Source organism: Schistosoma mansoni, chromosome W (assembly GCF_000237925.1).
Source record: "Schistosoma mansoni strain Puerto Rico chromosome W, complete genome".
NCBI lineage: Eukaryota > Metazoa > Platyhelminthes > Trematoda > Strigeidida > Schistosomatidae > Schistosoma > Schistosoma mansoni.
Window position 1 is genome coordinate 25,933,230 of NC_031502.1, and position 21,705 is coordinate 25,954,934.

Consider the following 21,705-nt stretch of genomic DNA (forward strand, 5'->3'; position numbering starts at 1 on the left):
TAGATTACAATCGCTAGCACTGTTTCTAGTGAAATAATTTGACGCTGAATGTACTCTGTAATTCTTTGAAAAACGCTCCAGAAGACAGAGAACGTACATAAAAGCTTCAAAACCAACAAAAAGTTGGAAAAGAATGCGTTATGCTCACTTGAATCTGAATGAAAGATTACCACATAAAATATCGACTTTAACATCTTTTCTCCAAACATTTTGAATTTGAAGGTTTTTCGAGAATAGTCTCATCCTCAAAAAACAGCTACCATAATCCGTGCCTTGATTTTAGTTCAGGAACTGAGAACAAAAGATCTTAGAATCACAGATTAATGGAAAAAGTAGTCCGAGGACAAGATATATAAGACTATTACTGAAACTGCTTAGAAACACAAGACCAAAATCTCATTAAAAAAAACTGTTGCAAAAATCTTACTATCTCAAATCCCTTTAGTCCTCTTTTCCTTCCTAAATTTTCTAATTCTGAAACAACAATTTTACGTGCTGCGGGCTGTGAACATAACGTTGGAGTATCGACTATTGGATTAGAATCATTCAATTTGTATTTGGAAGCCTCAGCCTCTCCTTTATTACCGTTCAATAACAATGAGTCATTGAAATTCGCCTTAGACAGTATGCGCTTAGTCAACTCTTTGATATTTGGTACAACTACAGCTATTGGAAAATCGTAAAATGAATTGCCATCAACAAAGATTTGTTCAACTAGTGGACTGAGTTGATAGATATTTTCCAATCTTTCTGGTGCAATATATTCGCCTTGTGAGAGTTTAAATATGTTTTTACACCTGTCGACAATTTTTAAAGAACCTTCCTAGAATTTGGAAAAGCCAACAAAAAAGCAGGTAAGTAAACAAAAAGATAACAATGTAAAACGAAAAACTGAAATTTTCCAAGAAAACATTTGATTAATGTGAAGTCAATGGCCGAAAGATATATTAACAACGATAAATACGGAAATGAATATGCTAAATTGTTGATATAAACTACAGGCAGGAAAATGACCTCAAAAACGTAGTTCGCAAGCAGTAGTTTTATTATTTAGATGAAAACATGATTATTCCAAAAATTAATAGCACAAGAAATTTGATATGTTCTGAAAGACCGAAAGCAACAAAGAGTATCACTTGACCATAAGTTTTCTGGATGAAAAAGTTCCTAGTGGGATCTCCCACGGTAGTTTTCGGACCAGTTTTATTGTTTCTATGTGCAAATGACCTTCCTAGTCTTCTATTATTATCGATCTTGTTACACACCGAGAATATCAAGATATGGAGAGCGATACAACACCGAGGGGATAGTTCGTAGCCACAGAAACTATTTGAATGGGTCAGGATTCGGTACTTGCAGCTGAAAGTTCCCGAATGTATTGTGATGTATATTGGTCAACAGGGTACAAATACATGCGCAGCGAACAATGTCGAGCTACCCGTTGTTCAGACAACAAATGACGCAGGGGCAAATATTACCCGAGATTTGAAAACTACTGAGCACTTCCATGCAATATATGGTAAACGTCTTCAAAACTTATAGCCGTTACGTAGAGATTCCAGTCACGTGTATGTCAAGACATTCCTAACTTTGTAGTTTTCACTTGTTAAAAACTGAAGTACTGCATACAAGCATCTAGCCCTTGCCTAAACACACAGAGAGCTATCGTAAAAGGTTTGAAGAATTGCATATAAACTAATACCTGGAACCCAACCAACAATGGAAGAAACCAAATTCATTAGACAAATAAAGAACTACAGAACGCCAGACAGTTACTAGCTAAAGCACTGAAGTTAGAAACATAGGCAACTGTAAAGATGTCCCACTTTCTTTTTATAAAGATCTGGGAGGAAGAAAAATTGATATGAGACCGGAGAGACCCGTGTATCAAATACAGGTGATATTAGGAAATGACAGAACCACAGCGGGACTGCACTGATGTTAGTTGCGTCCAAAGTTTTTAATGGGTTGTTCCCGAGCCGAATGAAAGTCTAATTAGGAGCCCAATTTCGAGTTTACCAAGTCGGCTCTCGTAGGGACGTAGTATATGCAGATTAAAATGCGACATCGTCAAGAATTATTGAACAGTTGATCGAATGAAACTCATCGTTACACATCAATATTTTTCATTATGGGAAGGCATTTAAAGACGCGAATAGAAAAACCTTTTGGAATCGGGGACACTATAGAGTACCCGAGAAGGCCATCACTAAATTATGGAATTCCTAAGATCAACTGAATTGGAAATTTATGCACGGACGGTAGCTGATTGATACACTACCGGTGAAGACTAGTATTATACAAGGTTGCCTACTCTCGTATTCCCCTTTTCTTCTAGTTGTTGACTACTGGATTATGAAGACTTCCACATCTGATAAGAAGTATGGAATACAGATGATTAGGACTTGGCTAAACGCACAGAGAGCTATTCTAAAAGGTTTAAAGAATAGCAAATAAGTTTATTTCAGGAGCCTCAAGGGTCCCATGTGACGAGAGGTTTGCGTGTCTTTACTTTCCTTGTCTTTGAGAACAGAAACTCCATAGTGACATTCTAAAATAGTTCGCAAGTCCAGAACTAATTACCTGTCAACTAAATACGGACTATCTCATAGAACTGTCAACCAGTAGAACTCGTGGTCTCAACACGTGGTTGAATCCCCATCTGTCAACGGGTCAAGAAGAAGGTTGAATCGACTAAGACACTCCTATTGCCAGAACCAGAATAGGCTGTCCAGACTCCTGTCCTTTCAAAACTGAAGCTGAAAGTTTCAGTATTTACTAATTGTGCTTTGCTATGTCTTCAGACCTACAACGTCAAAATCATAAGAAACTCACTAAGGTTAAGAGATGACTCTCCATTGATTGGATCATATGTATTTGGCCTGCAGATAACTTCACGCAATACGAGAGCCAGTACGAATGCATGATAGTAATTATCCACATAGAGAGCACGGTTATCTGAGATAGTCAGCCAGTCATAATCAACTTTGAACCTAACGCTTATGTGTATTGGTTGAACTCGTCACGCTACATGAAGATATTCGGATGAAATTATCAGGGAAAAGAGTAGCAACAATGGCAGTAGGAGTACAAAAATTTGGCATAGACAATAAGTCGGAGAAATAGGAAAAATCACACAGCCTTAAAACTCAAGATCTAAGAAAAGGGAAATAGTTAATGCATCTATGTCATTGAGATCAATTCCGAACGACATCACTCAACGTCTATAACCATTAGAAACGGAACAGAAAGCGAACGGTCTAAGGAAAGACTCAGGGAGAGCACAGAAAACATTGGTTTTAGTAAAGAAGACCATCAAAAACAGTTGGGGACATATAAGTGTGTATTCAAGAATGCTAGCGATAGGATCTCGTTAAAAATGCACTATAGCGTACCTGTTGAAAATAGAGCTTCCATATCCATTTTCAATGCCATAATGTTTCGGATTATTTTTGATAGTTTTTCAACTCTCTTTGCTTTGTTAGCTCTTGAACTCCTCTGGTTAGTGCTAATTAAAGTAATAAGACAAGCACTGTAGCGATATCTCCGGGTACTTTATATGTAGGATGCTCCTCTCCGAGGTGGCAAGTTGATTAGTCTCGAATTTATATACATCCGATACGCATCGACACTATCGTTCCTTTTTACATTGCCTGCCTACTTTATTATTTGATTTATGGATGTCTTACATGAGAAGCCGGAATTGTAAGGGACAGACTTTACGGTAACCTTTAGATTGCACAATAGGGCATGGTCTTACTTGGAATCTGTAAGGCATCAATAAAGGATTTACATTAAAGAATATATGGCATCGGAGATTGGAGGCAGGCATCAAGACTACGAATGGCACGTAGTAACAACCGGATAAAAGAGTCCAGGTCAAAACTGGTTGGAGGTTCATTTTTAGGAGCCTATCGTATAAAGAGGTAACAGGCTCAACTAAGTAAATTTTATCTGTAAGAATCTGTGCCACTGAAATTTTAACGTTTCGCCCGGTAATCTTGTTTGAACTTCTTCAAAGTCATAAGAAAATGTAAATAAGACCAAAACGAGTTTCGCACAAAACGCTTATTTAGTCATGTTCAAGTGTTGATTTTGGATATAATGAGAATGTTAGTCACTTTACATCAAATGTGTTTAAAATGCTCCAAGTGAAGGTATGTGTATGTTATTAAAACCCAGTGATTAAAAGAAGCTTTAAGTTACAACTAGGGCTGTATTGATCGTTCCGTTTAATATTTGAGTATGGTGGACCCAACCTAAGTATATGTAGGTCGAACGAATCGGGTTTTATGTTGACTAGTTAAATAAAAGCAACTGAAAAGAAATTCAAACAATAGTCAATTAAAGTTACACTTATGCCACTGATGATTATCATGTTACTGGTGGGAGCGAAATTTGAAGACGACAATATTTCTGTTTAATAATCAACAGATGCCGGTCTATAGGAAACCAAAAGTCAATTTCTAATCTTACAAGCCACATGGTTCAGTATCGGGTCGTCCCAAACAGTATAAAGGTCATAAGTAAAGCCTACTTGCTCGTGGATATTGACGGACGAAACATGTCAGGGAGTATGTGGTGCGTTCGGGATTAAAACCATTATGGGTCAGAGATCCGATAAAACCTTTTACTAAGGTATCTGATTAGTATCGCTTCCTACTAATTGATTAATAAAATGCATGGGGATAGTAACTGCAACGACTACATTGTGGCGAACTGCAGCTCATTTAAAGAACATAAAGGATCGGTACGCTGTTATTATTCAACTGAACTGATTTACCCCCGGACAATAACAAGTGTTGACTGTTTTGGAAAAATAAGGTCAATCTGGGGATAACTAATGGTCGTTGAAAAATGTTAACTTGGGTACATGGATAAACCACTAGACTGAAAATCCTCTTATTAGTCAGAGAACATACTTTCGTCCAAGTGCCAATATCACCAGTATGCAACCATCCATCTTTGTCAATGAGCTGTTTTGTGCTTTCTTCATCACTGTAATACCCCTGAGTACAATTTAGGCCTTTGACACATACCTGTGCAATTGATAGGAAAAGAAATGAAATCAAGAAGTAATAGAAGTTATAAATGAACCAACATCTAATATTTAGTCTTAATAAGTAAGCGTTTCAGCACGCGACGATTTTTGACTAACTGATATTGGTGATATCAATCAACCGATGCAACGTAAATTCCTTGCTGATGTCATGAGTACTAACAACAAGTGCGTCCTTATACAATATATTCGAAAATCCACTAGTTTTCTCAAAAGAACAGTTGCACACCTATTCATAAACTAGTCACTCGTTTATTAGGTACAAGTATGTGTACTCGATGATGAGCCATACTATTTGTGTGAGGGCTAGTGATACTAATTTGATTCTCAGATGGAAGTGGGTGCAATGTATTTCAAACCTTATAACTTGACTGACCCCTTGAGGATAGATATGATTGAAACATAGAGTAAAACAGTAGACTGATATCCAGCAAGCGAACTGAATCCCTCAATCCATTCATTCTCCACGCATATCAATCTGAATTAGTCATATGGGTTGATGATTAATGAAAGAAAAAAAACCATCCATAGTTTTGGATGGTTGTAAATGGATAATGATTTGCTGAATCAAGCTAAACCTAAATATTTGGATATTTGCATTAGATATAGAAAAGCTTCTACGGACACTTTTTTTATCCAACTGGGTAGATTGGGTTGATTAACATATACGGTTAATTTAGTCACATAATGACGAAAGATACAGATCTAATGAGACACTTCACTAGCGAATGAAAACCTGCGTACAACGCTCTCCGGTTTTTTAACAGCTATCCGTTTGTGATGGTAATTATTTTCAGATCAAATATTATGTTCATACAGCATTCTGTAAAACAAGACATTCTATAATCTAACAATTACGAAGCAATTTATCTGCAGTAAACCTATGAAGAGTATCAGGTTGAAGGATTTTTAACGGTTGGAACCTAATTCTATACATTTATGCGCTTCTCATATTTTACACAAATGAAGATGAACTAATTTTGAAAATATTATGAGTGGAATTTTCTGTTTAGCCCACTGATCCACCGATCAATTTATAGATAAAAATACTTACTTCACCCATTTTCATTTTCTCAACGCTGATACCCATATACGGTACATCTACCAGTTTGGCTGAAATTCCTGGAATAAGAGCACCGACATGACCCAGGCTTTTATCGCCAAACAGTGTAAGACTAATAACGCCACATGATTCACTAAAACCATAGCCAACTATTACCTAATAAAAATGGTATTTTAAAAAAGATATTATATAAAAATTGGAATACGTTGCAAACAAAAAGGATGTATACAGTAGAGGTGAAACCTATTAGCTATGCAATGTTTCATTTTCGGATGTTTTATTGCGTAAATAAACCGTGACTTTGTAGATATAATCATTGTGACGTATCGAAATAACTCCGCCTGTAGCTCTTCTAGGGCTAATACCGGTCCCAAACCTCTGTAAAGGAGGAGGTTTGGGCGTGGAGTCGGAAACCCCATTCTTTAGAAAACAACTTTGCTAAGAAACGCAAACCAGAATAAACAATTTAAACTCTGCCCTGGGAATTGAGGAAAGAATGATGACGCCTCAGGATGAAAGCCGAGATTTTTCAGAAGTCACGAGGCCGATGCCCCTTTTAACAAGCGGAACAACACTTTTTATAGGTACATGGAATTTCCGGGCAACGTAGGAGACCGGGAAGACCAGTCAAATGGTTATTTTCAAAAAATTAGCTTTCATAAACCAAATAGTAGTACCTAAACCCAATACTAGGCATGAATTACGACTGTGTATCGATTCACTGTGGGAGTTACCCATTGTATTATTGAATAATATATATTTATTCGCCACTTTGTCACATTTTCAGTGCACACATTCATCTCAACAGAGTATCTGGGCTTGGTTAGCGTTATGTATATATATATATATATATATATATATATATATATATATATATATATATATATGTCCACAACTATCTATCTTATATAGTTAAGATCATGAGTCAATTGAAGCTAGACCACCATGGAAAACCTGAGAGCACTGGACGGCCGTTTCGTCCTATTGTCGGACTCCTCAGCAGTGCGCATCCACGCCCCCGCCTCGCCAGATTCGAACCGAGGACCTACCAGTCTCGCGCCAGAGCAATTAACCGTTAGACCACTGAGCCGGCATCCAACGGTGTTAATGTCTAACCTCAAACAATCTACAGAATTGCGCGACCAACTTCCATTGTACTGAGGTAGGTACCTGTCTCTACCTGACATGGAATAGCTCCAATGGTCACGACTCCTGACTAGAACTCCAGGTATTACGTCATGCAGCCAGTCACTAGTGAGCATATGATCGTTATCAGAGATTTAGTAATTTTACATTGACGATACTGCTGCCCCTGTGTCGATCAGACACAATAAATCTCGTTCATTTATGTTCACTTTTGTGTAGACTGCCACTCTATCTACTAGTGCGCCAACCCCCAGATTCCTAGGGTACACTGAACATGAGCTATAACATCTAAAATATCTCCGTTTTCGCCTTGTTGGACAGTTTATCTTCCAGTGTCCTATGCCGCCACAAGCGTAACACTTATTATTCCCTTTACGATTCACTCGCAATGCCGCAATCTCATGCTGCAGCTCCTAAATCTTTTTCTAAATACTATATATCTCCTAACTTCCGCACGCGACCGGAGCTAATGTTCGTGTTATCAACTATCGCGTCACCTTCGCAAGCTCACTGATATACACAGTTTGCGTGGCGTCCACCGATCTTAGCTGCTGGGAAACGGCAACAGGCACGCTCTCGACAAACTGCGACGCAAACAACTGTGGCTCCGACTCCAAATTCAGATTCGGCGGCGCGCGGCGCGACAACCTGGTAAGCTCTACGACCAGCACCAGTTGGCCACCATCGATCGGCAACTTCGCCATTTGGAACCTCTGCAGTTCTTGTTCCCTATCCACTGGGCTGTCGAACTCCACGATCAACCGTTCTGTGACTGCCTCCCGTGTCGTCCCACCGCTAGCATCGTCCAAGCTGTCATATATAGCCTTCTCCCTGCCCCTAAGCAGTGTCCCCAGCACCACCACCGCCTTGGCTCCTTCACCCCCACCAGCTCGGCTACAGCTTCAAACTCCTTCAGGAAGCTCAACAAATTTCCGTCTTCAAATTCCTTCGGCCATGGGATCTTCATCCTTAGTGAAGGCAACGACACAAAATGGAGCGAATGAGAACACAGATGAGGACAACCGATTGTCTATTTAGCAAATATTACAAAGTTGCTTGATAAAATAGAAAAACCATACTCTAATAATTCATTTTCAAAATGTTCATTAACCGTTCCAGGCTTCATTGTTCCTGCATTTCCACACCAATGGCTTTCTGTTTCTGTTCTTCCCTCCTCGATCTTCTGCTGCCAGATATTCTATTCCTGACTCACGATATATACTACTTATGTCGATATAAGTAGCCCACACCACATCTATCACAGACAATAACTCTTCAGTATACAATTCACTTTTGTATTGGTTGTTTGAGTCTTCTCATTGGTGTTTAGGACTGAAATTGATTAGTCTCATAACGCAATGGCGTTTGAAGCGAACTATACTGGGTTCGAGTCCTGGAGTGTACATCAACTCTAGGATCCAGGTATATTGAGCTAACGAGTAGCGAATAGGGCGAAATGTGAGTCTTGGATTCCACTGCTAGCCACTATCCATCTCTTCACTATATACTCTCACAACTCTTCTTATCTTAGAGTTTTCATCAGTGTAAATTCCTTTCTGAAGTTAGTATACGTAGCAACACTATCTGAAAACATTACTATTTACGTGGCTTCTATATATCTTACATAAAAGTGACAGTTATGACAACTAATTTTATCAAGAATCATTCTGAGTCAGTCAAATTGGGGTACTTTTGTGGAGCTGAAATATAATAGCGACCTACATCGCATGCACAGAAGATTAGTTTTATTTGATTGCCTGTTCTTTTTATTTGAATGATAAATCTGTTTAATTCTAGCTGTTGAATAACTTAATGCCACAGAACGAATTATAAGAAAACAACGCCGATCCCAAGAAGCATTATTGAATAGCCCCAGGTTCATGGATGTTCAGCTGTTAAAAAACATTCTGCATATATATATCAGATCAAAACAAACATCTACTCACTGGACAGCCAAAAACTCCCCGTGTAAAACGTAAAATTTCATTTGCAACGGGTGCACTACCAGAAACTATTACTTTGACACGACCACCCAAAGTTTGTCTAATTTTATTGAAGAATATAAAATCCCAAATACTTGAATTGTCGTATATATTTCTGAAGTAATAATAAAGACGATAATGATAATAAAACTAGTTTCAATAATTACTAAACTACGAATTAAATATATCCGTTTAATAATACTTTTATGAAGATTTATTTGTTTTCTGAGATTTTGATTATACATACCAAAAACGTTAACTAACAGATTGAATAAAACAATAAATCTAGTTCCGTAATATTATTTTTGTAAATTAAAGTTATCACCTTGGGAACCATTAATTTTAAATAATCACATCTTAAACTGGAGATATCAGCGTCAACTGTATCTACAAAAACTGATGTCAAAAGAAGTAAATCATGAGATAGACCTATAAAATTGGGTGTAAAAATATCAATCAAACTCAATGAAGAACCTAGTGCATGTGTACATCAGTTTAAGTTGCCACACTCCATTAGTACAACAAGATAAAACTGTCAAAACATATTCCGTATAGGTGGTAACAAGATTCATAGCAGAAAGAATAAGCATGTTGAGATGCGGTTAGAGAAAAAAAAGGGAATATAAATAGTTTGACGTTAAAACTGAACAACATAAGTAATCCAGTATTCTCATAAGTTTCCTTCAAATAACGCACCTTGTGAATCTAAATCTCAGTTTCAATCAATAATTCTATCTTGCTATTTAACCCTTTGAGAAACTTGTAAAAGCCTTTGACGACCATTAGGAGTACATCTCTGTAAAATACAGCTCGTTCCATACGATGCAAAGTTTGATCAACAATAAAGTTTTATAGTGACTTAAGGTGTAGGTCACATAAAAAAGAGCCAGCAAATAAATATTATTCGTGGTAAAATTAAATACTCAGGAATCCAGAATTTATTGTAATTTGGAACTCGCTTCGACAACAACAATATGTACATTGATGAGGATTCAATTTCAGACATAAACATAAGTTATGAGTAAAATGCACTAATTTTAGTCTAGGTACTCATATCTTATATACAGTTCTCAGCTTCAAAGCGTAGCTATAAACGTATTCTCAGCAGTGTATATTTCATAGTGAAATCATTAACATAAGTAAACTGAATATCCCAAAACAACGGAAATCTTTTCTATTATGACAGAATTTCGAATTGAAAAGGTGTTCTGTGATGATCCTGTGGCCATGAATATCTCATCTAACAAGTGTTATTTATGCTTATTTGGACAGCATTACTGAAACATCTTGCATTTGTGGGGGATTTTCTTCTTCATGATCAAAATACAAGCTCGTCTTTTCTTTCTAGCTTGTGTCCAATAGATCTTATTTACTCCAAGGAGAACCAAATCGTATCTTCTCATTTCTCTGGCTATTTGAATGACCATCCTTGTCTCACATATTGTGCGGACTCTCTACTTACCTGTAATTGTTGCTAACAATCCCAAGAGAGGCGTCTGAATCGTGGCTTTTAAAGATACCGGGCTCTTATCATGTATCATAACTTTTTTATAAGAAGACCGTTCAACTCTTAAAATAGTTTGACCGGCGTTTTCTGGTTAGCAGTTCTGTGGCGGAGTTTACACTGTGCTAGGTGTGGTTGTTAACTTTAAGGCCAACCTTTTTTTCTTTACCCAGGTTTGGTTTCGACAGTAGCTCACAGAAGTGCCCTAAAGCGCGTTAAAAAGCAGTACAATGCTGGTCTTTCAATCTTGTGTTGATTATACTCAGTAGTCCATTCACTTCTGAACGAGGTAATATCACTCATCAAGGAAAATAATCTAATGGTGAAATTTGTGTATAGTTAAACTATCAGAAAATATTCGTTCCAAAAATATTATTTTTTGTCTTTTGCTAGTTGGGTTTGTAAAAGTTTCAAATAAGAGTGATGTTGTAGCTGAGTGGTCGACAATATTACATCGGGATCGCTAACTGTTATATGTAGGCAGTCGTCACTGTTATGTCTGGATGGATCCTCAGTCTTACTGTTCAAACCTGACAATCAGGAACCATTCTAACTGCTCAATCTTACTGTTTATGCTATGAAACGGAAACTACTGCAATTACCACGACCCAAAGAAAGAACACGAAAGACTGATGGAATGGAGATTTACTAGATCCCCAAAAACATCTTAAGTTCTGAAATCGCATCGTCATTGGACCAAAATACCACTGTTTATATTTTAATTTGTACATACATTCTGTAATGCCACATATAGTCAGAAATGCACAGAGTTACTGTGAAAGCACATAGTGAATACAGTTCACACGAAGTAATACAAGGTAATATTGCTCTAAATAATATCATCTACTTATAACGTTATATCAACTGACAATTCAGAGATAAACTGAACAAGTTTTGTAACTTAAGAGATTATTGGTGATCTGTTACTTTCATTTAATCAGCTCTGACTAATTTTTCTCTGTAAACATTAATATTATTTTCTAATGAATTAGAGATTTCTGAGTCTTGAATTATGCTAACTGTTCAGTCTCGCTATTTATTTTTCGGGTTTAGTTGATAGGTTACGAGAACAGACTGAAATGAAAACAATTTATTGACAACTTAAGAATATCGGCTGTATTTTTATTAGTCTCTACAGTTTTAAAAAACTCAGTCAACCATCACCTTCATTTCAATTTATGGAAGTTGAAAATTTGTTCATGAAACTTTACCCCTTACCCTGACAGTATCCATTATATAGAAACGGTTCTGTATTTAAATGTAGAAACATTGTACTTTCGTACCGTGTAGTAGACCTTACATAGTTATCTAATCATCTGCATAAAAATAAACTCAACTGAATCAAGTTGCTATATTTTACGTCAAGTTTAGATATGAAGTCAAATGAGATAACACTTAAAATGGATTTAGATAATCTTAAATTTAATTATTTGTTGGATGTATTAGGCTGAGTTGTAAAATGTCAACTTTCTTCTTTGTTGATATTCCAGACCAAATTGATCCTTTTCTACTAGCGAGTAGTCAAATCGTAATCGAAATTTTTTTTGAGGTTTTATTTGCTTACCTAATTGAATTTCATGAAATTAGATTGCTTTGTAAGTAGACCTAAAGTAAAAAACCTATCAGAAATGATCTTCAACGATTTTCTTACTTAATTTTAAGCAACTAATAGAATTGTTGAAGTATTTAGAACGTAATGAAAGTACATTTAAGAAAGAACGAAGATATATGTGTACTTGTGAAACTCAATATAAGTCGTCCTTTTGAAGGTCACAAAACTTTCATTTTCCAAGGTCTAGGTTGTTTTTCATTCACTTCAATAACGACAGCCACAATAACATGATAGATATTACAATTAAACAAACATTGAACTAGATAAAAGATCTCAATATGTGAATTCTTCATTTCAAGCACGTTTTTCATCAACATGAGAATAACATAGTCGTTTCGACTACATATGATTTCGTATGATGATGATGATGCTTAAACGCAATATATTTTGCTTATTTAAAAATTTCTAGTAAAAAGTTTTCTATTAATACTGTAAGTTAAATGAACTTGGTACTCATTTGCTTAGTTTTATCGGAACTGATCATATTAACTATATGTTCTAAAATGCACTGAAGGACACGATCCCAATAACTCAGAGGACTATAAACTATTGGTATTAGTTCTGAGAAAAATTCAATTGCCTCGTGATAAAAAATCTGTTAGAAGAAAATTTACCTAACAATTATGAAATAGTTCACGTTCAATTGAAAACCTATTGTTATTAAATTCTACATCATCATTTTACATAATTATTTCAAATTCATCTCATTGTAAAGGACTGAATCCTGGAAAAACAATTTACAGTGTATTAAAAAAAAGACGATAAACCACTTAAATTACCAAGAAAATTACTGATACTATTTATGCGCGTAAAGACTTGTAACGTAGCTACATAACCTTTATTTTCACTCACTCAGTGCAAACACGTCACTTCTCCACCAGAATAAAAATAAAATCTATTTCAACTCTTGTCGTCTACCAATATGCAAGTCAATAAACCACAGTTATTGTAATGCAAAAAGAGGTGGCTACATGCTGAAGCACTTACTTTCCAAATTAAATGTCACAAGTCTGTATCCCGTGATAACTACTGAGAATGAGGTGATGGGGTATCAATACACACAACTATTTGGAACCCAATTAGAGTAAACATATGAGAACTTAGTCTGTTGCATACAAAAATCAAGATATCCCGATAAATAAGAAATTAAAATCTCCCATATTCAAAGAAGATTCATATCACCGACGTTTACTATATCTAATAATAAACTTGCCATTCCTTGAGTATATGTAACTTTAAATAATTATGAGAATACGAAAAATAGACGTTATATGACGACATTTTAATGCAGATAATATCTGAGTAGTGAAACTTTATTGTTGTCAGTGATGTTTCATAACCAGAATGGATGGTAAATTATATTCAGAAAAAATTCTCTACTAACTACTAGCACCCGTGATTTCAATTAGATAGGGGCAAACCATAGAATGTATGGCAACGGAGATCGGAGGCAGGTATCAAGATCATGAAAAGCACTTAACAGCAACTGGAAAAGAGAGCCTAGGGCAGAGTTGGTTGGAACTCCCTAGTCGGCACCTGATGCCATCAGAGGAGTTGTAGGTCAAGGTTAGGAGTTAAATAGTGCTTTATAGTTTAAGAATATCTTCTTTACAGATTATAATCAATGGAGAAAAACCATTTCCAAACTATACAAACTGCAACAGAACAGAAGATTGAATTGATCTTATTAGAAGATTGTGTAATGCAGGTAAGTGAAATTGACTGAAGCTCTGAAGAAGTCTTGTTGATAGTCAGTTTCAGCATTTGAAATTCAAATGAATAGTTCACTGTTCTACTCTCTATGAGAACAAACGGTAGCGAGCAATTTTATTTTACTATCTAATGAGTAAGTAGTTGCTGAATTTTATTCAGTCATTCTAAATACTCACCGAATAATATGAATTTGGCTAAGCAGTAACGGTTCCCATTTGGGTCTATCGTACTTTTAAGACGAAGGCTCTAATGAATCCAACTGTTTAGTTAGAAACAGAAACTTGGTCAATAAATGGTAAAAGAAAGTGTACGGGTTAACGAAATGGTTAACCTTTACAGATTTCAACGGTATATACTTATTATCCTAGTGTTTGTTGACTACAGAAGGGACGAAACAACAATAAGTACGCAAGCAGTTGAAAGCAGCTAATCCGATTATGAAACAAGAATACTAACTTCATGTTATTTTCTAATGTACACTATGAAGTGACCACATGCAAAATAATTTTTATCACTAGGTGTTCCAGTATTTTTTTCAGATTTCAGTTAACAAGTACTAAGAAGTATTTAACTTGTGGTTGAAAGCAATAGTTAATTAATCATTGAATAATATCGTGCTATATTCTCAAAAAGTGTTCTAACACAAATAACATATTTTAAAAAGCGTAATAGTTATAGTAAAGACTACACATTTAATTCAAAAACAGCTGAAATGAATTTCCTTTCACAGTGAAATTAAGAAGGCAGGCGTGCTTATCTCACCAAACATTGTCTTGTTGTAAGACAAACAATCATGCATAAATTCTTCAAAAAAAAAACAATAATGGTAATTGGAACGCTGGAAAAATGAATCATATTTTTAAAAAATCTTTCAATGAAAAACTAATACATTGATGCACTTAATCTTTAATATTACGTCATACAGACAAATGAAACGATTCTGATAAAATTCATAATTTTTAAAAATCATATATATATATATATATATATATATATATATATATATAGTTAGTTAGTTAGTTAGTTGAAGTCGATAAAAGATTTTACACGATCAAAATGCGAAGTGTGATTCCTTGATATAAGCAATCTGAAAATATGAAGTCTTGTTGAATCAACATATGCCAGTTCCGTACGCTATCTTTCATATCACTAGGTTATATATGCTCATTTCTACTCTTTTCTCTGTGTCCTACAACAGGTAAATAATGCACGATATGGAAGTTGATGAAATGGAATTTGTGACACATGTTCAAGCTGCCAACGCCAGTGTATTGAGATAGTGATACTAAATAAGTTGCCGCTACTACTTTAAAACAAACACTCCCAGACTTCAGGATAGCTGGCTCAGTTCTGCCACTAGCTACGAGCAATCCTTTGAAAAGAAAAATGATCAAAACAGTGAGCTGTTGAACATCCTCAGCTAGGAAGGATTAGTTTACACAAGGATGAAACAGGACTGCCGTTACTTACACGTTGTATACTCGTCAGATATCTTCGACATTGGCCCATACAAGTTACTTTGACTTTCAATAAACGCATTTCGATTAAATCTAACATTTCACAGTCAGCACGCACAGAAATATCGATTACTACCAAACAAGATAATAAATGTTGATATGTACAATATACGACGATGTGCCGGCTACATTTGGAATAAAATCCTAATAAAAAATGGAACAAGTCATCACTGTAGAGAACAAGACATTACAGATTATTAATAAATTTCCATGTACATTCACAACAGTTTTCATTTGTTCTGTGTTTTAATATTATACATCGAAATCTGTGCTGATAAAACCAATCTAGAGATAATATATAACTTTTTACGAGAAAAATGGCAATTATTTCACGATAATTCACTGCACTATTTGTTAGTAGACAATCTGTCAAGTGAAGCATAAAGAAGTCTACTATTAATGGTAAAAGAAGAGAAATGATATAAGATAGAACACAGTCGATTGGCTAGCTTGTCAAGATACCAGATATACAACTGAGAAGTCTTCATTTTTAGATAGCATAGAAGTAGATTGGAGAACGGTAATAATAAGATGAAAAGAGCATTAGATCTATCACTTGCATACCAAAAATTGATTGCGGTTTAATTGTAATGATAGTGTAAATTATTTACCTACTTTTCTTGTTCTGCAACTTTAGATTCAACTGCATAATTGAATATGCTAAGTAGTAAAGGAACAGATGAAACCTTCTCCATTGCAACTGAATACAATCGAGACAAAACGCGAGGAACAGTGAAAAAAAAGTGTGGTTTGACAGCTTGTAAATCGGCTAGTAATCCTTGAATATTCTTGGTTAGAAAACCGATTCTAGCGCCAACCAGGAGAGTAGACAGCTTTGTGTAGAAAAGAAACAAGAAAGTGGCAATCATTAGCGACACATAGAGATCGTCTAAAGATCCCGAAGTAATAAAAGTATGTCAGACTGAAATTCTATCAACAAACGACACTCATAGTTGATAGATGATAGATTAGTGAACCAGTAATTATATGGTGTGATTCAAAATTAATCTCAGCTTTAACAATCATTATTGGTATATACTAGTGTTATGAATCAAAAATATTCTGGGAAGCTGTCACAAATATCCTAGACAGAAATAAAATAAGAGCTAATTAGCAATTTCAAGTTCAATTTTTTAAAGCAAACACTATAAATTAAAGTAGTCGACTTGCACATCTAGTCAATATTCAACTTTTGAATTGGCCAGTTGCATCTTTTTTTTTACTTTATTACGGCATTAACGTTTACAGCGAGCGTCAAAAAAGTAGGTTCAGACACGATAAATTATGTTTCCATCACCTAGAATAACTCATAATTTCATTTTAACCTTGAGAGCAATAAGATGACAACAATATAAAAGTAATTCTAACCGTTTATCAGTCAATCGGTCATAAACGACGTAAGAATCGGCACAGGCGTATATTGACCCAGGCCGCTACACTTAATGGGTTGAAATTGAAAATTGGAAAAGTGGTAGTAAAGAAGATCGAAGATAGGGAATATAGTCTGGGGGATAAATTAAGCACGAAATAATAATGAAACTTAGAATCTAGAAAATAGACAGTGAATCCATTTACGTTACTGCGGCCAATTTGAGATATATCAGATATGTTTTCAATTGCTGATCACTATCATAATGCGAGTTTGAACCAAGTGGTCTGTGTCTACCAAAACAGCCCAAATCTTTAACTGATCATGAATGATAAGAGTAGTAAGATTTAAGGTATCAGCACATGACTCTTGTTTAGTTTTGGCTGCGATTACGTTGGGTGGTTGAGTGTGACTGATTTGTTGCAGAGGGGGTAGTAATACGCTCAGAGGTATCACGAACCTTTACTGTTGAACTAACTTAACAGGCGTTTAAAGCAATTAGTCTCTTTGGTAAGTTTCGATAGTGTAATAAAAAGACGAAGAATATCAGTAATATGGGATATATTAGCCCAATACATTTCTAACAATCTGATCACACATATACTTGGGTGTTTATCCTCCTCCAACATCTATTGCCAAACACATAATTGAAATAGGTCATAGGATTTATCTTAACTCGGCTTTTGTGGTGTTGTATAAAAGTGTAAAAGGGCGTATACTAAGGTTTATTGAAGCCTTAGCCATACGAAAATTCAAACCCCCTTTATGTATTCAAAAACAGTTTGTTCTCTCCTTAAACCTACCCTGGTAATATTAGCTTATTATCCAGAGTGATGAGGTTTCAAATTGTATTCACATTCTTTCTTTATTATCCTTGTCACTTCTTACCCTTCATTTCTAGTCTAGTCAACCTTTTATTTTTATATATAAATGTTTTTAACAAGTATATATGTGGTCAGATTGTTCGAAATGTATCGCGCTAATATATCACATGGCTCTGATAATCTTCGTCTTTTTATTACATTATCGCAATTGAACAGACTTTGCTATTCGGTGACTGTGAATTGCGAACATTCATATTGTATCCGATTACAATTTCGGCCCTTGAGTAATAAACTGTTCTCAATACAATCGTTCTCAACTGAGTTCAGTTTCGGAATGAATGGATAGGCACAGTATTCTAAGACTCCAGTATTCTGTCCAACCACAGCAAACACTTACAAGGAGAGCTAGAAGAAGCCTTTCCAAGGTTACGTCTGTTAACGTTGTTTGGCTTCCAATTAACTGGTGGAATTATAAACGATGTGTGACCTATCTAACCAAAAAGTCATGCAAACTATCTATAAAGACTACGTAGACAAATGATAAAACTATCTTCCATGAATCAATATACACAAAGTTGTAAAATTGCTAAACTTTCACAATGACCGTTTAAAGTGAATTCAGGAAAAAGTGATCATAAAAGCCACTTGGAATATGTTGTAGAAACAGATAGTTGGATTGGAGAATCTATGGGAAGAAATCACAAAATAGGTCGTGCAGTAACTTTGACAAAACATAAAATATATACTGTATCAGTTTTGTCTGGACGTAAGTCTTCACTCAAAGAAGGATTGATTAGTGCCTTGGTGGGTACCAAAACGTTCTTTCCAACGAGCTGAAAAGTATAACTTCTGAAGGCAAAATTGGAATATAAACTAATATCCGAAAGATAGTTCATGCAGTGATTGTGTATAACGTCAGTCAAAGTTTAGTGACCTAAGAATTCAATGAGAACACAAAGATGGTAAATGTGTTCGGTTTTAGATATTTAAAGTGAATATGGAAGGTGCTATGACCTTAGTGACTCAGAATCTGTAGATTGCTACGTAAGTGGTGCTGATCATGCTCCACTGAAACCTTGAAAACACAATACTTAGCCACATAAGAAAAGCTTTCACCCCATATACTGACTTCTATGGGGTTGGATGATATTTCAAATTAGTTTCCGATTGTCAAATTGTGAAGAATGGAATTCAACATCATCTGTGGTAAATTCTGTTGAAACGATAACCACACTAGTACCAGAGATTTACGTAGACTAATTCCAAATATTCAACGGACATTTAAGCACATTGAAATTACTTTAAAAATAGGAATAACGTCTATTAATGTCTTCTATGATTCATTTGTTCCCTTTCGATTGTCGGTATCAATATTTACATTCTTTCAAGCCTTGACTATCTCAGTGAGCTGATGTGTGTTGTAACATGAACAAAAGACGCCTTGCACTAGGTCCTAAAATGTTTATGTTTGTCTCTATTATGGTCACAACAAATAAACATCTACAATGTTCTTCCAAATGTCTTCAATCTAAATGCGAAACTTGTGAAACGACCAAATAATTTTTTTATATGACATGAAAATAATTTGTTAATCAGTTCTTGGCTCAACGTTGCTTCCCTATGCAAATGATCAGAAAACTAAACAGATTCTCCATTGGACGTGAAATTGTACGGTAAGGCAAAAAATATTTCGCTACCGTACATATCACGCATCCGTACAGAAAAAAGATTACAGTTTCAAGCTCTACTAACTTACAGAAATCATTTGTTCCATTATATGAGCCAAAGGTAAATAAGACAGATGTGAAGCAGTATTATTAAAGATCTGTAAATGAACAAAATACCAAGCATTATAATTTTATAAAAGCATGATAGTGCAAGGTAAGGTATAAAAAGGAATCATTAAGTGACTACTAGAGAAGATGACTGTTTAACATAGAGTCGATTTTGCAAAACGAGTTGATTATTCAGTAACATTTACAGAGAACTAGAATAAATAAACAGAGACGTCAGTTCGTTTGATGATTTTGCAATAATCATTGGTTGTTCTGTAGTAGTTGTTTAGCTGCTCCTGATGTACTGTGATTCGACTTCTTTCCTTTTTTCCGTAACCATTACAATCAACTAAGTGAGAATGATTCACTTTCAGAGTTTAATACGGTCGTTCTAATAAACTATCGCTTTCTCGTGTTTTGGGAAAGTGATAGCATGTTCTAAAACAGAAAATGACATGATGAAATTGATTCTCTTTTGAGTCAACTATTCGACGGTAACATATATTTATTTTCTGCTCGATTTCTAAATAAAAAGTTGGTGTCTAATTCTTAAAGATTGTCTCGGCCAAAGGGTCAACATCACTTTTATTCAATATAATTCAGTAGAGTAAACTGAGTAACCATATTCATGGATGAACTGTATACTATATAAATAAGCTGGTGTATTGTATCAAACTAATTAGTTATTTTTTGACTTGCTATTGTTGAACCAACAATGTGCAGGGAAAGAAGGAGAATAGAGATAATGAGAAAAATATTTAAGCATATGATCAACAGTCATTTGATAATTACATTCATACAGGAAAAGAAAATCATTTAAACAAAAGCTTTTCCCCATTTATTTAATTTAAAAAAGAAGAATGAATAAATACATTCTTAATGTTTTACACTCACATCTCCTTCAAGCCGTTGAAATAAACTTTGAATAGTCTTTACAACACACTGATGTGTGATTTTCACCCCTTTGGGTATGCCTGTATTAATAATAATGATGATAATAATAATAATAATAATAATAATAATAATGATAATAATAATAATAATAATAATAATAACTTACTACGTAAATTATACTTTTGTGAGATCATAACAATTTACAATTATTTAGGTTTATGCTATAGATGCACTTGATAATTACAAATACATATACGACTTTTATATGAAAAAAAAACGGTTGATCGATTCCCTTTTTCAGTGTGCACTGCACTTATGTCATTCCTTCAATTTGAAATAAACTAATTTTATTGTTAAATAGGAATAATATATTTGTAAAATCTCAGCGAATGAATTTGTAGTAAATCCAACGTTTCGCCTGGCAATCTGGTCCAAGCTTTTTCAAGGAATTATAATCAAACATCAAAATTATCGAATATAAATAGGTACATGGTTCTCCGAGTTCATTATACACTGAATAGGTCATCCAATCAACGTTAACAATAAGTCTAAACTAGGTATGTGTATTAGTGTGCAAAAAGGTGTGTGATGTGAAGTGATGAGTGTTCATATAACATAATGTATAGAAAAAACGTAAGAGGTGAGAGGAGAAAATTACATTCACATTATATATTGTCTCTTATCAGTGAATTTATAAGGAAAAACATACAATTTGTAATATATATGATATGAATCATATCTGTCACAGTATGTATAACATGAAGATAATTAAACAAAATAAAAATAAAATATAAAGGTGAAATTTGAAGAGCGTAATTTTTGACTGTATGTATGTGTCATTTTTAATGTTCCAATGAATTCTTTAACAAATTCCGATAAGACAACAGATTAGAATCATTAAGTGTAAATTGTTGTCATTTTAGATAATACGAATTCGATAAAAACATTAAGGAGTTCAGGTTGTTACTTATTAATGATTAGCTGCCATGGCACTGCTAATTGTATTCCATCCCTCCTATTAATATTGTTTGGGTTAGCCCAAATGTATAGGGCTTCAGCTGTTTGTCTCTCCTTGTAAGAATTAAACGCTTTTTGAAGGATTCTTGTGCCATCGAAATCAATTGTATGACCTGATTCTATCCAGTGTAATGCTATCGCTGATTTGATCTCCAATTTCCCTTACATCATCTGAAGGATTAGGAATATGTTTCAAACATTGTTTGTGTTTCCTTCACCCTCACATTCAG

General features: G+C 34.9%; 1 protein-coding gene across 1 annotated transcript in view; it reads right to left on the minus strand.

Annotated features, from left to right (window-relative positions):
• Window positions 1-361: 361 nt before the first annotated feature.
• Smp_165850 (long-chain-fatty-acid--CoA ligase) overlaps window positions 362-21,705 on the minus strand; it is a gene marked incomplete at both ends in the record, with an annotated part of 47,973 nt that continues 26,629 nt past the window's right edge. Inside the window, 5 exons of the mRNA XM_018789143.1 lie at window positions 362-823; window positions 4,923-5,039; window positions 6,114-6,278; window positions 9,215-9,365; window positions 16,212-16,429. Of these exons, the coding sequence (XP_018654615.1) occupies window positions 362-823; window positions 4,923-5,039; window positions 6,114-6,278; window positions 9,215-9,365; window positions 16,212-16,429 (1,113 nt within the window). The remainder of the gene's footprint in view (window positions 824-4,922; window positions 5,040-6,113; window positions 6,279-9,214; window positions 9,366-16,211; window positions 16,430-21,705) is intronic.